We start from the raw sequence: 20,831 nt of genomic DNA, 5'->3' as shown, positions 1-20,831 counted from the left end.
AACACAGCATATATAAGCACTTTAATTACATCACTGTAAAGAAAGCAATGCTGAGAGAACAGCACGACAGGCGAGTCTTCAAATCTACTTTTTGTCTGCAGAGGTTTCCTCGTAAAAGAGACGGACTCAGACTCAAATCTGGTTAAAACACTGAATAAAGTTGGGGCGCCGGTTTACGCAGCGGTTAAATCGCACGTCCCATACAGTGGCTGATAGTCCTCGATGCGTCGGCCCCGGGCTCGACTCCCACCCTCGGCCCCTTGCTGCATTTCATTCCCACAATCTCTTGCCCTGTTTCCGACACGATCCACTGTCCGCTCTCTTAATAAACGCATAAAAGGTTAAAAATGTATTAAAACACTGAATAAAGCAGACTCATGGTCATGGTTTCTCCAATGCTCTTGGCAAATACATGACCTCTGGAAGGGCTGCGGGCCAAGTTGCAGCTAGCTTATTTCTAACTGCTACACTTGTTTTTAGGTTATCCTTCAGTCTTCTCAGTTAGCAAGTTTTTACAGAGAGCAAAATTATCCACAGAGTCGTCCTTCTCTCCAAAACAAACTGACCTGTTGATCAAAACAGATACAATCTCTGAATAAAGCAGTTTAATGTGAACGTTTCTCTCAGAATCTCGTGGAGCTTTGGGGGCTATGAGCCCAGCTGGCGCTAACTTAAGCCTAGCTTGTTTCTCTGATAAATAAAGAACTTAGGAGTCTGTTTAAATGATAAATAAGGTTATTATCAGAGTTAGGTGTGCTGCTGAACTTAAATAGGGAATGAAAACCGAACCAAATCTGATTCGACTGACAAAACTCGAGGATTACACCCCTGATTCTAAGAACAAGCTTCACATTGAAAATACACATCTGCTAAATGGCTGCGTTGTTATGCCCTTCTCCTTTGAGGTGCTGCTGCAGTATGACAGGCCATGCACTAAGCCATGACTGATTCCCCTTACTTTTATGTGGCATCAGAACAAAAGCAACATTAAGGGGGGAAAAAAGAACCTGCCTGTGTTCAGCGAAAAATCAGCATTTTTCAAGGATGTGATGATGGCTGACGGTGCTGTGATTCACATCTCGGCAGGCTTCTCATAAATGAAAAACAGACTCGCGGTAGATGATGAGGCCTGAGCTTGAAAGCGCTCGAGGACTGGAGGATTTAAAAGTAGCCGTGTCCAAACATCACCACGCTGACTGTCCTCTGAAACGAGATGCGTACGCCTCTTAAGATAAACCCTCAAACTTATTTAGCCAACCGATTCTGCAGTCCACCAAACCTGCTGTTTACTGACATTATTTTCATGCTTACTGTACATCCAGCTTTCCAAGGGTTTAAGTTTGCAGAGCTTAAAGGAAGATAACAACCAAAGGAAGCTTTGCGTAAAAATAGTTCAAAACAAGCTTTATCGTCACGGCGAAATCCGACTGTTTACTCTGATAAATGCCGCTCTCTCCTGCTTAAAAGTGTGTATTTTGCTGCTGAGACATCTGGAGTGCATCACTGAGTGCGTCCTATAAATCCTGGGATTGCAGCTGTGCGTGTGTGTGTGTGTGTGTGTGTGTGTGTGTGTGTGCGTGACGTCGCTAACTGGGTATCCCCCCTTCTCTCTCCCCCTGCCAAATTCTCTCCTCGTTAATCTGCTCGTTAAAGATCTAATCTGACATGTGTTTTCATTTGTGTGCGAAAGTGTGACAGTGTTTGTGTGTGTGTGTGTGTGTGTGTGTGTGTGTGTGTGTGTGTGTGTGTGTGTGTGTGTGCGTGTGTGTGTTTGTTTATATGTGACTCACTGATGAGCAGGGAATCCACAACAAGTCTGATTAAGTAGAAAGCAATTTGTTATTTTTATTATTATCTACGTGTCTACGCTCAATGTGCACTTTTGTTGCACTTTCATACACATACATTTTCCACGTGTGCATGTGTCATGTTGTTTAGAAAGTCATATCCAAACAATGAGCAGTTGCGTAAGAGAAACAATAGCAGGATTCAAAGTTCATCCTTCCTTCTGCTGGATAAATATTTGCTGCTGAGAGACGAGAGTCGGCTGCTGAAACCCAGCCATGATCGTCTCGTACTCTGATCTATAAATGATGGAAACCATGAATTAGTTATTGATGGACACATTCTAAACTTTGGGACAAAGATCTCTGGCAACAATGTCAACTTTATAAGCGTTTAAAACCGTAAACCACGACTACAACCTTATTTAAATCAGCATTAACACAAGGCTGTACGTTTATTTTGACTGACGTGTGTCTTATGATGACATTTTATAAGGCTCCCCCAAGCTTTAAATAAAAAATGTTTCTATCAAACATGTTCAACCTCATAAAGGGAAATTTAAAGTAAATACTAAAATGAATTTACTAAATAAAACTATAGAGCTATAGAGATTGGTTGTTGACCATCTTATCTTTGCTGGCTAGCTTCGTGGCTAACAGCTAAACGATTGCTGTATTTCGGGCCAGGAAGGTTCAGACGCTTTCTGTTCAGAAAACTGTTTTAATTCAGACTTTCACATTTTCGGTTCACACTCTTACTGACGACGTTTCCAGACAAAGCTGCAGTTAACTTCAATAAAAACGTTGTGCTGAGCACGTGTCCAAATGCTATATGGTGCTTTTTGACCGCAGGAACTTTCTCCAGGAACCAGGAACCTTTTGAGGAACTCTCTAGGGTCTAAATTTAGTTCCTTGCCATGTTTAAAAGGCTGCAGCTGCAAGCTCACTGTTATCACCGCGTAAGAGAAATGTAATGGCCTTTAAAATCTGTCGTCTTGTGTTAAGTCGAGCACATTTTGAATCCGCTTTGCTACGAGCGCTCGTCGCCTTTCACGTGTTGATTCAATGAATCCATTTGCAATAAAGCACAATCAAAAACAGCACAAGTTGAATCTCCTCCATGCTAACAGGCTAACTGCAGCGTCGCACAAACGATGATACCGGCCCGTTCGTTTTGTTTTATGGCATCATCTTTGTTGTATGGCCTTCATCTTCTTCTTACTGCCCCCTAATGGACAGGTGGTGTAGTGCAGTTACTTTTATTGCTTCTCCATACGTCATTGGCCTGGTTTGCATAATCTTCCCAGGACTTTAGGCCGCTGTGGACATGCAGACAACAACGGGCCACAGGAACCATTTAGTTCCTTGAAGAGAAGTTCCTGGAACTAAACGTTTCTGGTACTTTTGGTGGAAAAGCACCGATAGATAAAATCACAGCTAGCTAATGAGCGTAGTGGAGCATTCAGTAGCTATCCAAATCTATGAGCGCGTTCAGACCTGGTATTAGCATGTGGTTTTCATGATCGGATCACGAGTGGACAGCCTTTACTAACGGTCTGAACACACCCTGCGAGACAGAGGAAGCATACAGCCAAGGACGAAATGGGCTGAAGACATGAAGAGTGCACTCAGAGTTCAGGGAGTCTGAGGAGAGACAGACAGAGAGAGAAAGTGATGGGAGGAAAAAAAGCGACAGACGAGCCTGAGGGTGGAGGAGGAGAAACAGTGAGAGGTCTGTCACAGAGGTCAGTATTACACTGACCATGCCAACCAGCCTGCAGCCCTCTGTCTCTTTGAGTCTGTCTGTACCCTTGGCTCTCTTTGTTTACCGCTCTCTTCTTCTCCTCGTCTTCTCCTCTCTTCATCTCAGAGTCTCTTTTTAACTCAACAGATTTCACAAACGTTTTGATCATCGACGGCTTTCCTCTCTTCTTTTTCATCCTGATTTTTTTTTTGGTTCTTCCTTTCCTTTAATATTTTATGTTCTGTAAAGATCATACTGACAGACTGGGAGGCATTTAATGATGAAACTAATGTTATTTGTATGAGTAATTTTCGGCTCAGCGGGGAGGCAATCCCGGACCGAGACACCGCTGCACTGTGGGAAATGTAGTAATTTTATAAAGCGGAGATTGCATGTGAAAAGGGAGAGGTACATTAAACTTTAGATCTGTTGTTCTTTGCTTTCAGCCTTTAAAGCCCCGTGCATATTTGAATATATTTAATAATGCCTCTCGTTTGTCTAAATCACTTTGGAACTGGAATGGGAAATAATCCAACTTTTCAGTCACAATTCAAACCTAAAATTGTTTCTCTAAATATACTGGAGAAATGACAAACTTGTCAGTCTAGTGCAGGAGACAAAAACCAAGTCATATCACACAAAAAGGACAATTACTCATTCAGACTACAAGCAGGAAAACAACACCAATATCCATCGCTCATTGACCTAATTCTCCCGGCTGCTTTGTACTTCCAAGTAACAAATACAAGGAACTGATTGCTGCAAAACACAGAACAAACAACCAAATAATTTTTGGAGGCTCACGCCTCACATTTCCCTGGAAGCGAGCCACTGGCTAACCATTCTGTGACAGCAGTACATTAAGTCTTCCTGTTTTGTGCGGCTGCTGTGGAACTGAAAAATACAACCATCTGGAGGGGAGGCTTTTATTTTCTTTAAAACTAGCAAATGCTGGGCACAGGGCCGCTGGTGAAGCAACGCCTCGGTCGAAAAGCCACATGAAAAAGGCTGAGAATCAACAGAATATATGCGCTGTGGCACACTTTTTTTGTCTGGAAAACACAAGACTAAACAACTGACGATGTTGTTTTGCACTTTTACGAGAAAAGGTCAGAAAGAATGCGCTGGGAACTAAAGTTTACCCAACTGTATATCCATCCATTCAGCAGTCCATCCCACAATCCTTACAGCCATCTCAAGATTTATACATCCGTCCAGCAATCTCTCATCACACAACACATCCATTGTTCCATTCGGTCACCCACGGATTCATCTCTTTGAGTCATCCGTCCATTCTGCTTACCATCCACTCATGAAGCCACCCGTTTTACTGATCCATCCTGCCATCCTTCCAGTGTGATCCAACAATCCGTCCTTCAAACTCATTCATCCATTCGTTTATCCAAATATAATCTAAAAGACCTGTTGTCCAGCAGTCCGTATACTTAGATGGTATAAGGGATTAGCACAAGATTTCTGAGCATTTGGTAGTTTGGGTTGTGGTGTAGAGCCAAGCAACAACCGCCAGAGCCTTAAAGTCGAGCTGAAGCGGCATCTCGAGAGTACCTAGCTTCCGTATCGTGACGTATTTCCGAGTGAAACAGGACGTGCAGGCGGGACATATCATTAGAGGGATTTGATTTGATCGTTGAGAAGTGGGCGTAGACAGACGTTCTCAACAGCGCAGTAGCTAGCTAACTGACCGAGCGTTCTTGGTGCTCTGCGGCTAAATGTTGCAGATTGATTGGTTGAAATTGTTTGGTGCTAACTTACGTAAGCACGTGTGAAATTTAGTTTTACCGGAAGAAAAAATGATCGGATTTTGATATAAGAATACGAAGAAATTGATTTTCTGTATTTTTTTTGGTCCTATATTGTCAAATAGATGCACAATATTACCGGGGATGTGATCTGATCATTTCACCTCAGCTTTAAAAAGGTGCCGAAAGCTGCAGTTCATTGAGCAGCCACTTGAGGCAGGCTCCACAAGCCAGTCACCTATAATCTAAAAAACCTGTACAGCAGTCCGTATACATCAACATCTAACGTTACTCCACAATACATCAGTTGATCCATCAGAGCAGACAGCCATCCTTCCATCAACCTATAAATCCATCCATGGATCTATCCATCCATTATCCTCCAATAATCCATCCATCAGACTCACCCTTCCACCCCTTTCTTATAAAGTAAACCTTCATCCATTGTCCAGCAGTCCATACATGGATTCATCCATCCAACATCTATCTACAAGCTGATCCATCGCTGCAGCCTGCCATCCTGCCATCAATCCAAATAACAATCAATCAGCCAATGTCAATCCATCCATCAGAATCATCCATCCATTCTTCCATCCCCCTATAGACACCATTAATCCATCGTCCATCAGTCCTTACATCCATCCAACAGTGTATTCATCCCTTCTTCCATCCATGCCTCAACTGAAATACTGTACATTTCACATACTCATTAAATGCTTCATTTGTTCCTTAAAGGCATCATGGGTAAGTAAGATCAACTTCAAAGACATGTAGTGAATAAAAAACTAAACCTTGATTAACCCCCCCCCGCACACACAGATACACCAGACAAACCGAAGACTTTCCAACTAATGTTTTCAATCATGTGACAACTCCAGGCGGTGGGACGTCGGTCCTGTGACCGTCTCTGTCTGAGGAAAATATGTTTTGACTCATCGCGGCGCACTTTGCCTCGGGACATACAATAAGGAACAACTGGTCCTTCCATTACACTGTAGAGGAATTTATAGCATCTCCCGCTCTTTCTTTCTCTTTCTTGTTCCGTCTCTCCCCCCACGAGGCCCCCTTCGTTAGAGTCTCGGCCAGGATACAGCAGATATAAAGTGTGTTTTAGATACTCCATCATGGGATGATCAAGATAATCTGCTGCCCTGTGATGAAGTGTAAGAACCCCTGTCCAAGCTGTATCCACTCTCTGAAAAGCAGCCGTGTCATAAGCCCTGCTTTCATCATTACCTTTTTTGAAATTGTAGATTGTGGTTCATATGGGAAGTTATTTCAGAGCATATTTGCTAATTTGCTGTTTCGGTTGTGGTGTAGAGCCAAGTGGCGACCTCCGGAGTCCTGAAATGTGTCGGAAACTGCCGTTCCTTGAGCGGCCACTTGAGGCAGGCTCTAAAAGTCAGACAATCCTTTAGGCCACATATGAAACTGTACACAAAAAATGAACATGTATAGCGCTTGGTACATAAAACGGTTTTGGTCTCTATGACTCATTTCCCCATTCATGACTGTTAAGGGGCGAAAATGGCAACAACTGGCTCCAAAAAACAAGATGGCAAAAGTCCTAAAACCGCACTCCTCAAACCAATGGGTGACGTCATGTTTGCTACACCCACTGTAAATATACAATCAATAAAGACAGCACATCTTAGACATCCTTCAAAATCTCCCATACTTGATCAGTTGGGTTACAGTTTGGTGATTTCGAAGGCCATGCTTGGCTGACCGCCTACACATGCGTCTGTATGTGACTGACTGAGTGAGTGAAGGTTCTTTCAGAGCTGTAGAGAGCGAGAGTCGCGACATCGCAAAGGCGGATCGTGGAGCATATTGGACCTCCACTGACGCGACTCTCTGTCTATACGGCTCTGGATACTTTGTTCGATAAGTAGGTGGGGCTGCTGCTCCGCTGCCCGTCCGCTGTCCTCACCTACGTCCGCAGCGCGCACCTGCTTTCGAACACGTCGCCATCGGCCTCATAAGGACAGTCCTTGTAACACATTGCCCACAAAAGCGCACATTGACCTTATGCGGTCAGCCACTCACTAGGTTTTGACCTGTTCTTGTTTGAGTGAACCCTCCTGACCAGTATGAACCTCTAAATCCAGGACACAGGATAAAGAGATCCTCCGTTCAGAGTTCACTGTGTCAGGGTCAGTCTCTTTGTGTCCCTGTGTGCACATAACCACACAAGAATGTGTGTTAAAGAATTTGCAGAGCATGCATACTGTAGCTGTGTTTGCACCTCCGAGTGCACATGAAGCATACTGTAAGTGACAGAAAGTTTAGTTGCCTGTGTGTGTGTGTGTGTGTGTGTGTGTGTGTGTGTGTGTGTGTGTATGTGTGTGTGTGTGTGTGTGTGTGTTCTGTATGTGTGAGGGGCAGACTGTGCCAGTGCAGCCGCATGTAGGAGGAAGCAGTTCAGCCAACTCCTCAAAAGATGTCCCAAATTATCCCGCCACCGACGCATGTTCCTTATCCATGCCTCTGCTCTATTTTACCGCGCTCCGCAGGGATCCTCTTTGTCGGCCTCGCTATTTCAGACGTGGACGTGAGACAAGACTTGTTCTGGTGCCGCTCCAGATTGGCTACGGAGGCAGAGCCGGCGGATCTCAGAGTGTCTGGACAAAAGTGTTGCTGGTTCTCGTCTAAACCAACGTCTGTTCACTGAGCGCAGATTGTGTCACTTGAGAGTTTGTGGAAGTAAAAGGTTGTTGTTGGAATTATCACCCAGCCGGACTGTTTCACAGAAGCTCATGAAGTTCTTGTGAACTGCAAATTCATCTGTTTAACCTTGGACATCCTAAAAGATGCTACATTTGATCCTTCCAGCATATTTGGGATAATATTTGTGGTAAATGTTTCAAGCTGGATCATCTAATTTTAGTCAAAACTCCCCCAACGTTTCCTCCTTCGTGAATCACACCAGCAGAAAACATTTCCCAGCATCGAATACGATTTTAAAACACTGTAATTAGGGATCATAATTACAAACCCTGCGTCATGTGTGTGCATGGTGGAAGATATTTTGTAACACAGATGTCGGAAAATGTAGCCGACGTTTGCTTTTGGCTCTCCGGTGCTATGGCTGCTTTGTTTGGCTAGTTAACTGCAGACATGTTTCTCGCAGCACTGGAACATGTTTGTTCCATTTTGGTCCAGTAATTTAATTATGGGACTGGGAGAGATGGGCAAGCTGTGACTGGCTATCTGATGATGGAGGGGGAGGGGAGTCGCGCCAACAATACATTTGAGTAAGAGGGGGGAATTTGAAGTGAGGTAGGAGAGTGTTTTTGAAAGCGTCCTATAAGAAACATAAATACCACCGGCTGGATTTCCCTGCAGAGAACTCAAAGTCCGTCTGGGGAAGACATATTCAGATTTTAGGTCTTATGTATAGTTTATTGAAGTCTGTACGTCGCTGTGTTTTCTTATTTTATATACAAGCTGCCCCAAACAATTGCCTCCAAACTCCAATTGCCCCAAAGGGATGTATAGAGTTGTTTGAATTTAATTAATGGACAATCAGTTTATCATGTCATGTCTTCTAGAAAACAAGAGGACATTAACAAGCTTTCCCTGCTTTGCTGCTTTCCTTCTAGTTGTAAATTGAATGATTTATAGAGTTTTGGTTGTTAAACATTTGCTTCTTTGGATGAAAAAATGTATTAGTGAAACAATAGCTGATTAATAATCCTCGATGCTATCCCTTTTAACAAACAAACGTTTTTTTGCGTTCGCTAAACTTACTTTCCGTCACAACATCCATAAGAGGCTGCAATCAATTCGCTTTTCTTTTTGATTAAAGAGCAGATAAACCTTCTCAATTATTTGATTTATCATTTGGCTCGTGTCGAAGAACACATCAGTAAATAATCACAAAATGCACAAATGACAAATGCAAGTCTGGTTCTGTCGACCGAACAGGTCAAACCCTGAAGATCGTTCATTTACAGTTATATGTAACAGTTAAAATGCAGAGAAACCTCACACTGCAGACGCTATAATGACACTATAATGATGTTAGATTAAAGATATAATCTCAAAGATCTCAGGCAGCACTTAATGGCGCATAACTCCAAGATATCCAGACAGTGCTGCATGTGTGACGTCCACGGTCGGCTCCGGTTGTAACTCTTGATTTTCCTGGCTGACGGTCGCTTTCCTTTTCAGACAGTTTGCTTCATCTGAGCGTCGAGTTTGTTTCTTCTTCTTTGGATTTTCACTTCTTGTTGAAGTTGTATCTGTAGTCATCCATCTTTTCTTTGTTTGTTCAGCCATAGTAGATTACTGTTTACTCGCAACACTTGCAGAGAGCGGAAAAGCAGCCGCTTAGCTCCGCCTACCCTCTCTGGCAGACCAACCACTGCTGGCTGATGGAAAACGCGTCACTAACTGGGCGCCGCTTGTGACTAGACAGACATTTATTTAAATGACAATCTTCTTTAGATAACACACAAACAATAAATTGATTGTCAAAACTGTTGAAGATCCATTTCTACTGACTGACAAGTCGATTAATTGGCCTGTTGTTTCAGCTCTACTCAACGTATACGTTGGATATCCTGAGGAACAAATGCCCAGTTCTGTTGCTCCTGCTCTCTAAAGAGACATCAGAGGTCAAAGGTCAGATCTGGAACTGATAGGAATTCAGCCTCTTGCTCATGCTTGCTGTCATCCATGGCTTTGGATTGGAAGACTTTATATTCTGAAATTCAAGCATTAACTTTAAGAATTCAGTCAAACATTATGTTCGGTGACTGTTTCCAATCAGGGAGTCACTACAACAAGTGCAACATTTGGGAGCCGACGGCGAGCTGGGTGGCATCAAACAGTGAAATTAAACTCTTAAATTTCATCTCAGGAAATTTTTAAGTGGGACCGCGGTCTCGCCAAAGGCTTAAGGCCCGGCTCAATGGGCATATTTCGAACATCTGAATCGTTCCCAAAAACAACACCGCCTCCTGCCAAGTCAGAGAGCTACGAGCTACACACCCCATCATCATCCAACATAAACTCACACAACAAATAATGAAACCGATCGAGCAAATCGGAGGGGCCCCAAGAAAACAGCCAAACGACACGTCGCGGCGGCTGCAGGGCGGTCGCAGGTTTGAATCCTTCGGCTGTGGAGGCGTGTCGATCTGAATGTGGAAATGTTTGCTCTCCTGACTGACGGCTTCCCGAGAAGAGGAACGTGCAGCCAGAATCTCACAGAAAGAGAGCCTGATATGGAACCAGATTTCTTTCTCGCAAACCCTCCTCTTGTCCTTTATCGAAGCCTATCTGCGCTCTCATTGGATAAGAACATATTACTTAAATATTTAGCACGTTACCCCCTAATTAAACCGTAATAATATACTTTACAACCGCCTTATTCCAGCACATTAACCTGTGGGAAAGTGATTTAAAACAGACAATAACCCTCTGTTGGCGGCGCGCTACACAGTCCCAACCACCTACTGAAATTTTATCACCACGATTTATGACATTTCATTACTAAAGCAGCATTATTGCATGCTTATACTGCTCCCTGGGTTATCCCACAACATAAGGTCACTGCAGACTGAGAAAGCCGTCCTCGGCGCTGCCTTAAAACACTGAAGAAGGTGTGTAATCCACTGAAAGGCACACAATAGCCACTATCTGTCCAGAAAGCTAATGGTTTATTAGTCCCTTGGTGGTGCAACATGATCCAATAGTATTGGAGGAAGCCCATCTGTGAGACAGCCAGTGGTGATTTACACAGGAGCCGTTTATGGAGCTTTTAAAAGAGACAGAGGAGCCGACATAAAAACAGGCTTATTTATGGAAGAGAGCGGCAACACATGGGGCTGTTGTGCGGACGCGCACAATCGAGTGTGTGTCTCTGGGTTACAGAGAAGGGGGCGCAGGGGTTGTGTGTGTGTGTGTGTTTGTCTACATGCATGGGTGTTTGTTTACAGGTCTGGTTGGGTGATGCCAGGAAAAACACAATCAGACGTGTGCAGGAACGATGCGCGTTTGAGTGTGTTTTGACCCTTTGTCTGGCCTGTGCAGAGCAACGCAGGCCAGGGGCGGCAACAGGAAGCAGGGAAGTCTTTCAGTCAATTAATCCTTTGTCCATAAAAGACAAAAATGTGAATAAAATGTTTTAAGAGCTCCAGATGATCTTATCAAATCAGCCTTGTTTTGTTTGACTAACCGCAGAGAGTAACTTTACGAAAGGCAGAATTTAACAAGCTGGAACATGTGACATGTTAGCTTTGACGCCCCCTGAATGACCGAAACTGTGCATCTAATATTTTTGGTGAATGACTAATCAATTAATTGGCTTATCCTTGTAACTGCAAGCTCAAAACTGCAGACAGAAATGGCTCAGGAGAAGACAATCAGCTCATTCTGGGGTCGTTTTCAGCATCCTTTAACCTTTAAAACCTTTCAGAATCCCTTCCAACATTATGTGAAGTTAAATAACTTTCTTAACTTTTTATTCCTGCAGAGCCGGACAAACATGTTAGCCATCTCCAAATGAAAAGCACACACCATTTCTCCAGTTCTCCACTGAGCAAACTGAACTCCATTAATAAAAACCTGCTGCACAGTGAGTTTCACTGGGTTTCCCCTCCTCTAAATCGCTGCCAAAAAACACATCAGATGCACAAGCCATAAGAGACCCTCCCTCTTTAGCAAGTATGAATTACAAAACTCATCACACCCCAATTTCTTCTGAGGTAACTGCCAGTAGCCTCTGTGCCATATCTTCCTCCTGCACCTTGACCAATAGGTGGCAGAGTTTCACACTGTATCCAGGCAGGATTGAGGAGGAGAGAGGAGCAGAGGAGGGGTGGGAGAGGAGCAGAGAGAGAGAGAGAGAGAGAGAGAGGGAGAGGAGTGAACTCTTACTTGCAGTCTCTGTCCTCAAGATCAAAATGCGGGTTGAAGTTGATGAGGATCTTCTGACCGGGCTCGGGGGCCGTGATCACCCACACGCACTGCTGGGAGGGCGAGTAGGCGCCGGGGTAGCCCGGGGAGGTCAGGTAGTCCGCGGTGTGGATCTCTATGTTCCCCCCGCATTGGTCTGCGCCGCAAGAGAAGACAGAAAGTTGTTAAGTTAGAGGAGAGAAATGGACTTTCCTGCACTTTAGCTGCACTCAGTGTTGACTGATAATAAAAGATTAAAGTGCAACATGAAGGGTGGGAGTGTTGATACAAAGACCTCCAGCAGGGAATCATCATGAATCCACCATTAGAGGAACATTTATGTTGAGATAAAAACACGTATTTCCACCACATACATGTATATCACAGGAGTTTCTATCAATGTCAGGAGGTAATAAGTCTCACAAATCAAACTACGTGAGGCAAGGTGTGGTGTAAAGTGTTTCCTCTGCAGCCCTGCCATAAGGTGTGATTACGCCCATGTAGGTGAGGTGGGCTGGCTGCAGCTGCTGCTCCTGCGAACAGGCAGCATGATTGAATTAAATTTTCTCAATGAATGATTTATTAAATTGCTTGTAGCCTACATTAAGCTTCCGTGGCACGCGCGTAAAATCTCCGAAATGCGTATTTGAATCGTTGAAGCGCAAAGAAAGCCGTAACGAAAATGTTCAATATTATTATTATTAAGGGAAATGTATATATATGACTTATTATAAGTATGTGATAATACATTGTCCTGATATAGTGATTGTAGGGCACTTTATGCATGTTTTGGTATCCATAATATTTGTTGAACATTTCAACAACAGGTATGTTGCGGAATATTTTCATCTGTTGAGGTAAATACTGTAAAAACAGGGGCTTAACTTGGACCCTGCGGACGTGCTCTCACAGGGAAAGCAGAGGCATAACAGGTGAGACGCAACAACTGCAAAATGATGCAAAATGGATCAATATTCAACCAAACTGCCTGTTGGCGAGCCACATGTATTCATTCATACAAGCAGTCAACACCTACCAGTCTGAGTCAACGAAGCAACCGAGATGACTTGGGTGAAAAGGAACAATAGCAATCCACAGCGCATCCTTAGATTGTACAACACAGACATTCTGTAGAAGAAATTAAAGACAAGAAAACGTCCAGGAGGATGTTACGTCCAAAAGAGGGAAAAAAATAACGGAGAATCTGTCTCAAAGTCGGAGATCTGGTTGCTGTAGGGTCCCCAGCATCCTGCGAGCTTCAACACCAGATCCCCGCGTCTGTCAGGCAACAACTTGCCATCTCCTGGAAACAAAAAATAATAATCCAAATGCTCGAAATAAGAATCAAAAAGGGGAAATCCGTCAGAAGTGGGCAGCTGCGCGCCTCGATTCTCTGTCAAACCTCGCTAACAGGAGCGAAACACGTACTTCCAAGTGGATAATTTCAAAAAGAGAAAACCAGATTTCAGTGAAAACCAACCCGGAGGAACATCGGAGCGCTGCTCTCCAGATCCGTATTTCAGTCCAGCTCTCTGTCTCTCTCCTCCTCTCTCTGTTCGCAGCGTCTGACTGACCGTCACAGCAGAAATGTCAGAAATACGAGGCGAGCCGTGAAAGTAACAGCGGAATTTCCACTCCCCAAATTCCTGCTGCTGCTAGAAGGCAGTGTGCGCGCAACCGGCAGTGACTGAGCGACCGACCGCTACAAGGGGCTGGAGCAAACTGACACCGGTGCGCCCTCTGTGCGCTCCCGACGCATGCGAGCAGGGAAACTGCGCACGCAAACTCCCGCTGGCATGTGAGTGAGAGAGTGAGTGAGTGAGTGTGTGTGCGAGGTGTGGGCAGTGTCCACCCGGCAGAGGCGCGTCCACATCTGATCTTTGTTACACAGAGGAGCAGAGGATTTAAGACAGATGTATTCGCTCTTTCTTTGATGACCTACATCTGATTGTCCCACTGACCGAGTATGTTCATCAGCCTGATCACACGCATCGCTTCTGGTTGTTTTGGTGATGCAACAGCGGAGACTCGGCCAAAAACATTCAGGTTTGGAGGAAAATGCTGGATCCTGTTTGATCACACATGAAATAGCACTTTTTTTTTAACCAATTAAACACTGAATTAATTTATTAAAACTGAAAACCCAACAAAGTGCATCTTTAACGGGAGTCATTCAATTATTCAGACTTTTATTTTAGAGATACTGAAAGCTGATTTACTCCAAAACTAATATGAAGTGTCATTAAAACATAATTTATAGTATTTTAAGTTACTGTTGATGTTTTCCATCAGCGTTAAACTCAAAGCATCAACAAGCTGTTCGTCATATTGATGATGTGTGATAGTACAGCACTGGGTTATTTTCAGATTCAGGTCATAGGATTGTATTTATATTGACAATAGCTGAACATGAACAGAAATAACAGCTGACTGCAGAGCAAGAAAGATCACATGACAATCAACTGAGTGCTCTCTTATTCCACTTTTACTGTTTGCATGAGAAGGCCCCTTGATTCTTATATTCTGTATTTTTTCCTTGAACGTGTGATTGATGCTTTTGAAAATTGTTTTTATGAAACATTACAGACAAAAAAAACCATTGAATAGAACTTATAATGTAAAGCATTTAACGCTCATACAGTCATGTGCAATCAGGTTGTACCAACATCTCCCAGACAGCTTTCCAGCAGCCCCAGAGAACACACCTGAAAGAGAAACAGCTATGGCCAGTAGAGGAGTCGTGACAGGGGTAAATGCTTTTCTTTTTTGGTGTAGAAGGCAGTGACATAAGACGAAAACTTACACGCAGTCGCTCCACAACGGGAGCCCACGGCGGAAAGTAGGCTTGTAACGTAATACACAGGAGGTCCTAGCAGAGACGAGACTTACCGGCACAGGCCCAAAGACTGGGCCTGCTGCGGTAAGCAGGTTATGTGGCCGTGAGTTTCTCCCGGTTCAGTCTGCGGTTGACAGTTGGTTCCGTCTTGCAGGTGAGTCAGTAGTCCCTGTTACCGTGTAAGCTAAAAGCGGCTAAAAACAAGCCGGTAGTGCTAGCCTCGGAAGGCTGTCCGGACCGGCGAACTTCAGTGTTTAAAGATCGGAGAGCGTGATCGCTAAAACAATTACACTAGGTGAAACATGCAGATACAAACTGCCAGGATTTAGAGGTGCAGCGTAGAATGCGATTTAGAAACGAGATAAAAAACTAGGCAAACTTTTCAAACGAAGACGGAGCTCCCGGGCTTCCTGTGAACAGCACTAGTGTGCAGCTTTTTTTTGACAGCAATATTGATAGAGATGAAAGTGCAACAGTTGCACGAAACAACATGTTTGTTTACAGCAATGCATTGTGGTCCGTTGGGACTAACGGATGTGGAGAGAAAAAAAGAGTTATTGGATCCTCTGTGATGGATTTTATGATCGCTGGCTTCGCTGTAAAACTGTTGCAGCGACAAGAGAATAGTTGCTGAATCATTTCCTGTCAGTCTTTATTGAAGCCGCTGGGGTTTTAATTATACTTATAGATACTCATTCTTTAAGTAACATCGCATGAATTCATAAAGCACCAAATGCTTCTGGGTTAAAACCTCGAGACGGTCTGGTTCAGGACGGTAAACGACTCTTGACCAGATGTCCTCGAACGCAACATTTATGTGCTCAGGTTTGGCTCCAGGCTGGGAGTGTAAAGAGCCAGTAAAAGAGTTTACATCCTGTAATTGTGCACACATGATGCCTTTAGGTTTTGATCTTTATTTATTTATTATCCCAGTTTTGTGGTTAAAATGAGTAAATGATCCTTTTTTTTTGGCTTATCTCCTTTTATTTTTCTATTTTTCTAATCAGCCTAATTTATCGGTCTTCCTTTAGAGTGCACTCTTGGTTTCAGGGTATAATAGGAGGGTATAATGTGGGCTATTGTTTGTACGCCTTCATTATGTTTGTACATGTGTGTCTATGTGTATTTGTTATGTAAATGCAAAATTCCATAAATAAAGTTATAAAAAATAAAAGAATTAATCAACGATAAAGAAATTGTCATGGTTTAGGCGGTACCTGTCTCTTTTCCTGTTCTTCCCCTCCTTTTTGTCTCCTGTGATTCCCTGTCTGTCTCTCTCTGTGCTGTGTGTGTCTGTGGGCGTGGCTACTCTCCCCTCCTGCTCCACCTGGCTGGCACACCTGTTTATCATCATCTCATCAACACTGCAGTATATGAACTCCGGCTCTCCTTCCACTCATCGCCAGATCGTTCCGTCACCTACGTGGTACCAGCGCTACGGCCTACTAATCCTGATACGCGTATTTTGGTCTTGTATTTTTGCTTGTTCCTGTTTTTTTTTTTTACCTGTGCTTCAGGTGCAACATCCCGTGTGCTCAGTCTGTTCGGTGCTTTTCCAGCCTGCCATCCCTCAGCCCTGCTCTCACCACGACTCCAGACCGGCCCGTGTGTTTGTTTGTCAGAAACGTCTCAGGACAGTGAAGATGCAGCGGTGGAAGTTGGGCCCATGACCTCAGCATTTGTGAAATCCCGTCTCTCCCGGGTGAAACTGTGTAATTAGTTAGCGCCTGCATGTTCAGCAAACCTTTCCTGGCTATATAAAGATAAAAATGTGATTATTAAACACTTATAAGAGCCGCCGCCGCCGCCGCCTGCTGCTTCTGTAATTATAAAGTGTTGTTCGGTGTCGCTTCGAGCTTTAAGAGAGCTGTTGTGTTTAGATCCCTGAATGTCGGAGTCTGTATCCTCACTGAGGATCTGCTGCTAACTTCAGCGTGATGCTCAGATTAAGGCAGCTGTCTCACGAGAGGATTTAAACATCAACTTAACAATAAAGTGGGAAATTGTTTTTCACATGAGGCCAAATACAGGCAGAAATATGCATGGCAATGTTGTCCAATGAAAACCACAAATCTACAAATGTACTGATTGTAATCTTTTAGAATAAACTCACAGGATTATCTGGAAAATAAAGTGTCCCATTACACGCAACACTCACTCGCTAACTTATGCTAAGCTAATGTTTTGGAGATATGATATGGTTTCTGTGGTACAGGAACATTACAGGGCAGCAGAGTGTGCACATGCAAAGCTCTGCAGAGGACGCACGCCTCACTTTCCCAGTACTTTATTTAAACATTGCAAGCACAAAGCAGAAATCGACCAGTTTCCATGACTTTTTTTACCCCAGAAAACTGACTGCAACAAGACTAATTAAACTGATCGTCAGGTTTTATTCATTTGGAGGCTTTTTGGTATTAATTGGGGGATTTGAGCAGTGTAAGGACGGTGCAGAGAGCAGACACACACACAGATGTCCGTCTCCTTGTGATCTGCCAAAGCGAGATACTGAATCCCTGTGTGGAGCTCAGTCCTTTGGATACAAGATGACAACTGTTGGTTTAAGAAGTTAAGGAAAATATAAAAATCTTAACAGTGTAAATCTTCCAAATGTTTCTGAGACCTCAGTGAACCCTTCCTGTCCCGTGAGGCCGTCTCAGATACATCACTATTTGTTTGAGTTTTATAAAGACAAATCTGTGCTGCTGGAAAACTCTTGGGCCAGGAAGTTTATGTTACTTTGACAAGCAGCATCTCAGGGCTGCCATGTCACCTATCTTAGCTACTGCACAACTACATATGAAAACGGTTCTTATTGCGGTGGTTCGCTTGTTTATACCCTTTGAACATACAGGAAGAGGCCTGGAGGTACGTTTGGATGAGTGCAACAAATGAATTTGCCCTCAGGGATTAATAAAGTATGTTGTCTTCAACTACGTCTTCTCCTTAGTCTTCGCCTTCTTCTTCTTCTTTGTGGTCTTATTCTTCTTGTTCTTCGTCTTCTTTGTCATCTTCATCTTCTTTTTTTGTCTTCTTCTATGTCGTCATCTTCTTTGTTCTTTTCTACGTCTTTGTCTTCTTCTTTGTCATCTTTGACTTCTTCCACTTCTATGTCTTCTTCGTCATCTTCTACCTCGTCATCTTCTTTGTTCTTTTCTATGTCTTTGTCATCTTCATTTCTTCTTCGTCGTCTTTGTCATCTTCGTCTTCTACAACTTCTACGTCTTAATTTTCATCTTCTTCTATGTTGTCGTCTACTTTGTTCTTTTTTACGTCTTTGTCGTCTTCTTTTCTTCCTTGTCTTATTTGTCATCTTCATCTTCTTCCACTTCTATGTCTTCTTTATCTTCTTCTACATTTTCTATGTCTTCTGAGTCTTTTTCTTCATCGTCTTCTTCTACGTCTTCTCCCATGTCATTGTCTCCTTTGTTCTTTTCTACGTCTTTGTCATCTTCGTCTTCTTCGTCTTTGTGGTCTTCTCCTTCTACTTCTTCAGGGACCCCAGGCTGCCATGTTGCTGACAGAACTTCTATGAGAGTATAAACCAGCTAAAAGTCTGTCTGTCATTGTTCATGCACAACCAAATAAAGGCCATGTTGTGAAATAACTTACTGTACTTTTTCAGGGATTTGTTGACAACTGAGTGAAAATCCAACAAGCGAACAAAAGGTTTACAAAAGCAACAGGAGCGTTTGCTAGCTGACAGGCCGGCAGCTGGTCTCTAAAAGTTAATACAGCACACATCAACAAGAAATGACTGAAACTCCCACAATACTTACAGTTATTTGACTCTTTTGTCAGACTGTGTTTCCCTTCTGAAAAACGGCTTATTTAAAACATATCGGAAAAGCTTCTGATGTATTTCCTGCAGATGGAATCAAACGAATAAAAGGACCTCAAAGAGAAACGCCTGCCATGCTTGAGTGCGAGAATATGACTGTAAACAGAGAAGATGATGGAGTGAGTTACATGAAAGCCAGAGTGAGCAGTGATGAGTGACATAAATACAGAATGAGAGATCAGCAAATGAGCATCAGCGTGGATCTGGCGACACTCGACTCGCTTCTCAGAAACACTTTGTGTCATAAAGATCACGGCAGACTTTCCGGCCACAGTTCTAACAGGATTGTGATTAATACTCCAGATTTGGTGTTAAGTTATATTTACACCACTCGCACGAGTCACAGCGGAGACAATTAAAAGTCTTTGGCTCCAAATACCCTCATCGCGCTGCCAAGGATGACGGAAATAGCCTCGGTTACATGTTCGTGACGCACGTTCTAAGGCGAGAACAGATCTCAGTGTGTGTTTGTGTTGTGATAACAGATTAGAGCTCTGAAGTCTGATGGCAGCACTGTTCTCCTGTTAATAGCTGCGATTTAATGCAAACGTTCCACATCTTGATATTTTTCCACTTTTATGCAAAGTGTTTCCAAGTACTCCGAGCCATTAATCAGGATTTAATAAAAGGCCAATAACAGCTCAATAAATCACTTTAATGCTCGCTCATGTTCATTAATTACAGGGAGAGTGTTTGTGTTAGGGCGAACTTCAGCGTGCGAGAGAGTGTGAGAGGACGGCGGAGAGATAGAGAGTGTGGAGTCGGCTTGTGTGGAGATAAGAGGGGCTGTAAATGAAAGATATGATATTTTTTTTACATGTTCTTAATATGTAAAGACTTTTTCTTATCCGCATCTGCCTTTCTTTATTCTAACAGCTGTCATATTTTAAGCATGACTTTAAAAGGAGTCATTTTGCATGTCAAGTGTTCCAGAAGTTCACTTCCTGCTCATGTTCCCACACTTTGAGGTGCCTGAAGTGCTGCCAAAGCTCGGATGGAGACAAAGTCTCCCGGCTGAGTCATTTGTACAAAAGTTGAGAAACTGTGTTAAAAATATCAATTCAAGGTAAAATGTTCCTGTCTGAATAAATATGCCAGGAGAGACGTCACTATGACGACAAGAAGCACTTAAATCTTTGGACTAGAAATGATTCTTCTACTTATAATGAATAAAAAGTCATGATTACAATCATGGGTCACATTTTTTTTATTCTTAATTGTAGCAACAAGCATCTCCTGACACAGACATGTAGGTGTCAAATTATTAGGATTGATCTGCAAAACCACCAAGATGGACAAAATCAAATTTTTTTCAGATACGAAGTTAAGATATTTAAACTAATGGCCATAAAACAAACATGTTTTTATGGCTGACTGCAGGGGTCAGCCCTACACATGGGGCTGTGTGTGACTGAGTGAGTGAAGGTACTTTCACAGCCGTAGAGAGAGAGAGAGTTGTGACATCACAATGGTGGATCATGGCTCACATTGGACCTCCACTGACGCGACTCTCTGTCTATACGGCTCTGGATACTTTGTTCAGAGAGCAGGTGGAGCTGCTCCTCCACTGCTCGTCCGCTGTCCTCACCTACGTCCACAGCGCGTACCTGCTTTCAAACATGTTGTCATCGGCCTTGTCAGTCCTTGTAACGCATTGCCCACAAAAGCGCTCATTGACCTGATGCGGTCAGCCACATAGGTTTTGACCTCGTCTTATTTTTTTAATGTTGAGTAATATTTTATAAAATGGTGCATTAACACATTCCTCCACTATAAATCTGAGGTACAGTGTCAAAGCCTCGTGAAAGCTTAGGGAGAGGTTATGCGGTCCAGTCTACAGTGTTGACAAGTAGTGACGACACTCCTTTCAAACAGCCTGTTGTGCCTCGCTATATGCCAAAGCGATTAACTGCACGCTGCCTTTGTTTACATTTTCCAGGGCAAAAATGTAAAGTGAGTG

The 20,831-nt window shown here is 43.3% G+C and overlaps 1 protein-coding gene across 2 annotated transcripts in view; it reads right to left on the bottom strand.

The window, feature by feature from the left end:
- Window positions 1-13,805, bottom strand: part of LOC138611307 (neuropilin-1a-like) — a 98,340-nt gene extending 84,535 nt beyond the window's left edge. For both annotated transcript variants that reach the window (XM_069684332.1, XM_069684333.1), the window contains exons 1-2: window positions 13,231-13,805; window positions 12,177-12,351 (exon numbers count right to left, since the gene is read on the bottom strand). In XM_069684332.1, the coding sequence (XP_069540433.1) occupies window positions 12,177-12,351; window positions 13,231-13,321 (266 nt within the window). In that variant the 5' untranslated portion in view covers window positions 13,322-13,805. The remainder of the gene's footprint in view (window positions 1-12,176; window positions 12,352-13,230) is intronic.
- Between the last annotated feature and the right edge of the window lie 7,026 nt (window positions 13,806-20,831).

This window comes from Semicossyphus pulcher, unplaced genomic scaffold (assembly GCF_022749685.1).
Source record: "Semicossyphus pulcher isolate SPU_LCO1_2020_fin unplaced genomic scaffold, fSemPul1.0.p SCAF_7, whole genome shotgun sequence".
Lineage (NCBI taxonomy): Eukaryota > Metazoa > Chordata > Actinopteri > Labriformes > Labridae > Semicossyphus > Semicossyphus pulcher.
The sequence above is the reverse complement of the archived record's forward strand: the minus strand, read 5'-3'. Positions and strand labels throughout refer to the sequence as shown.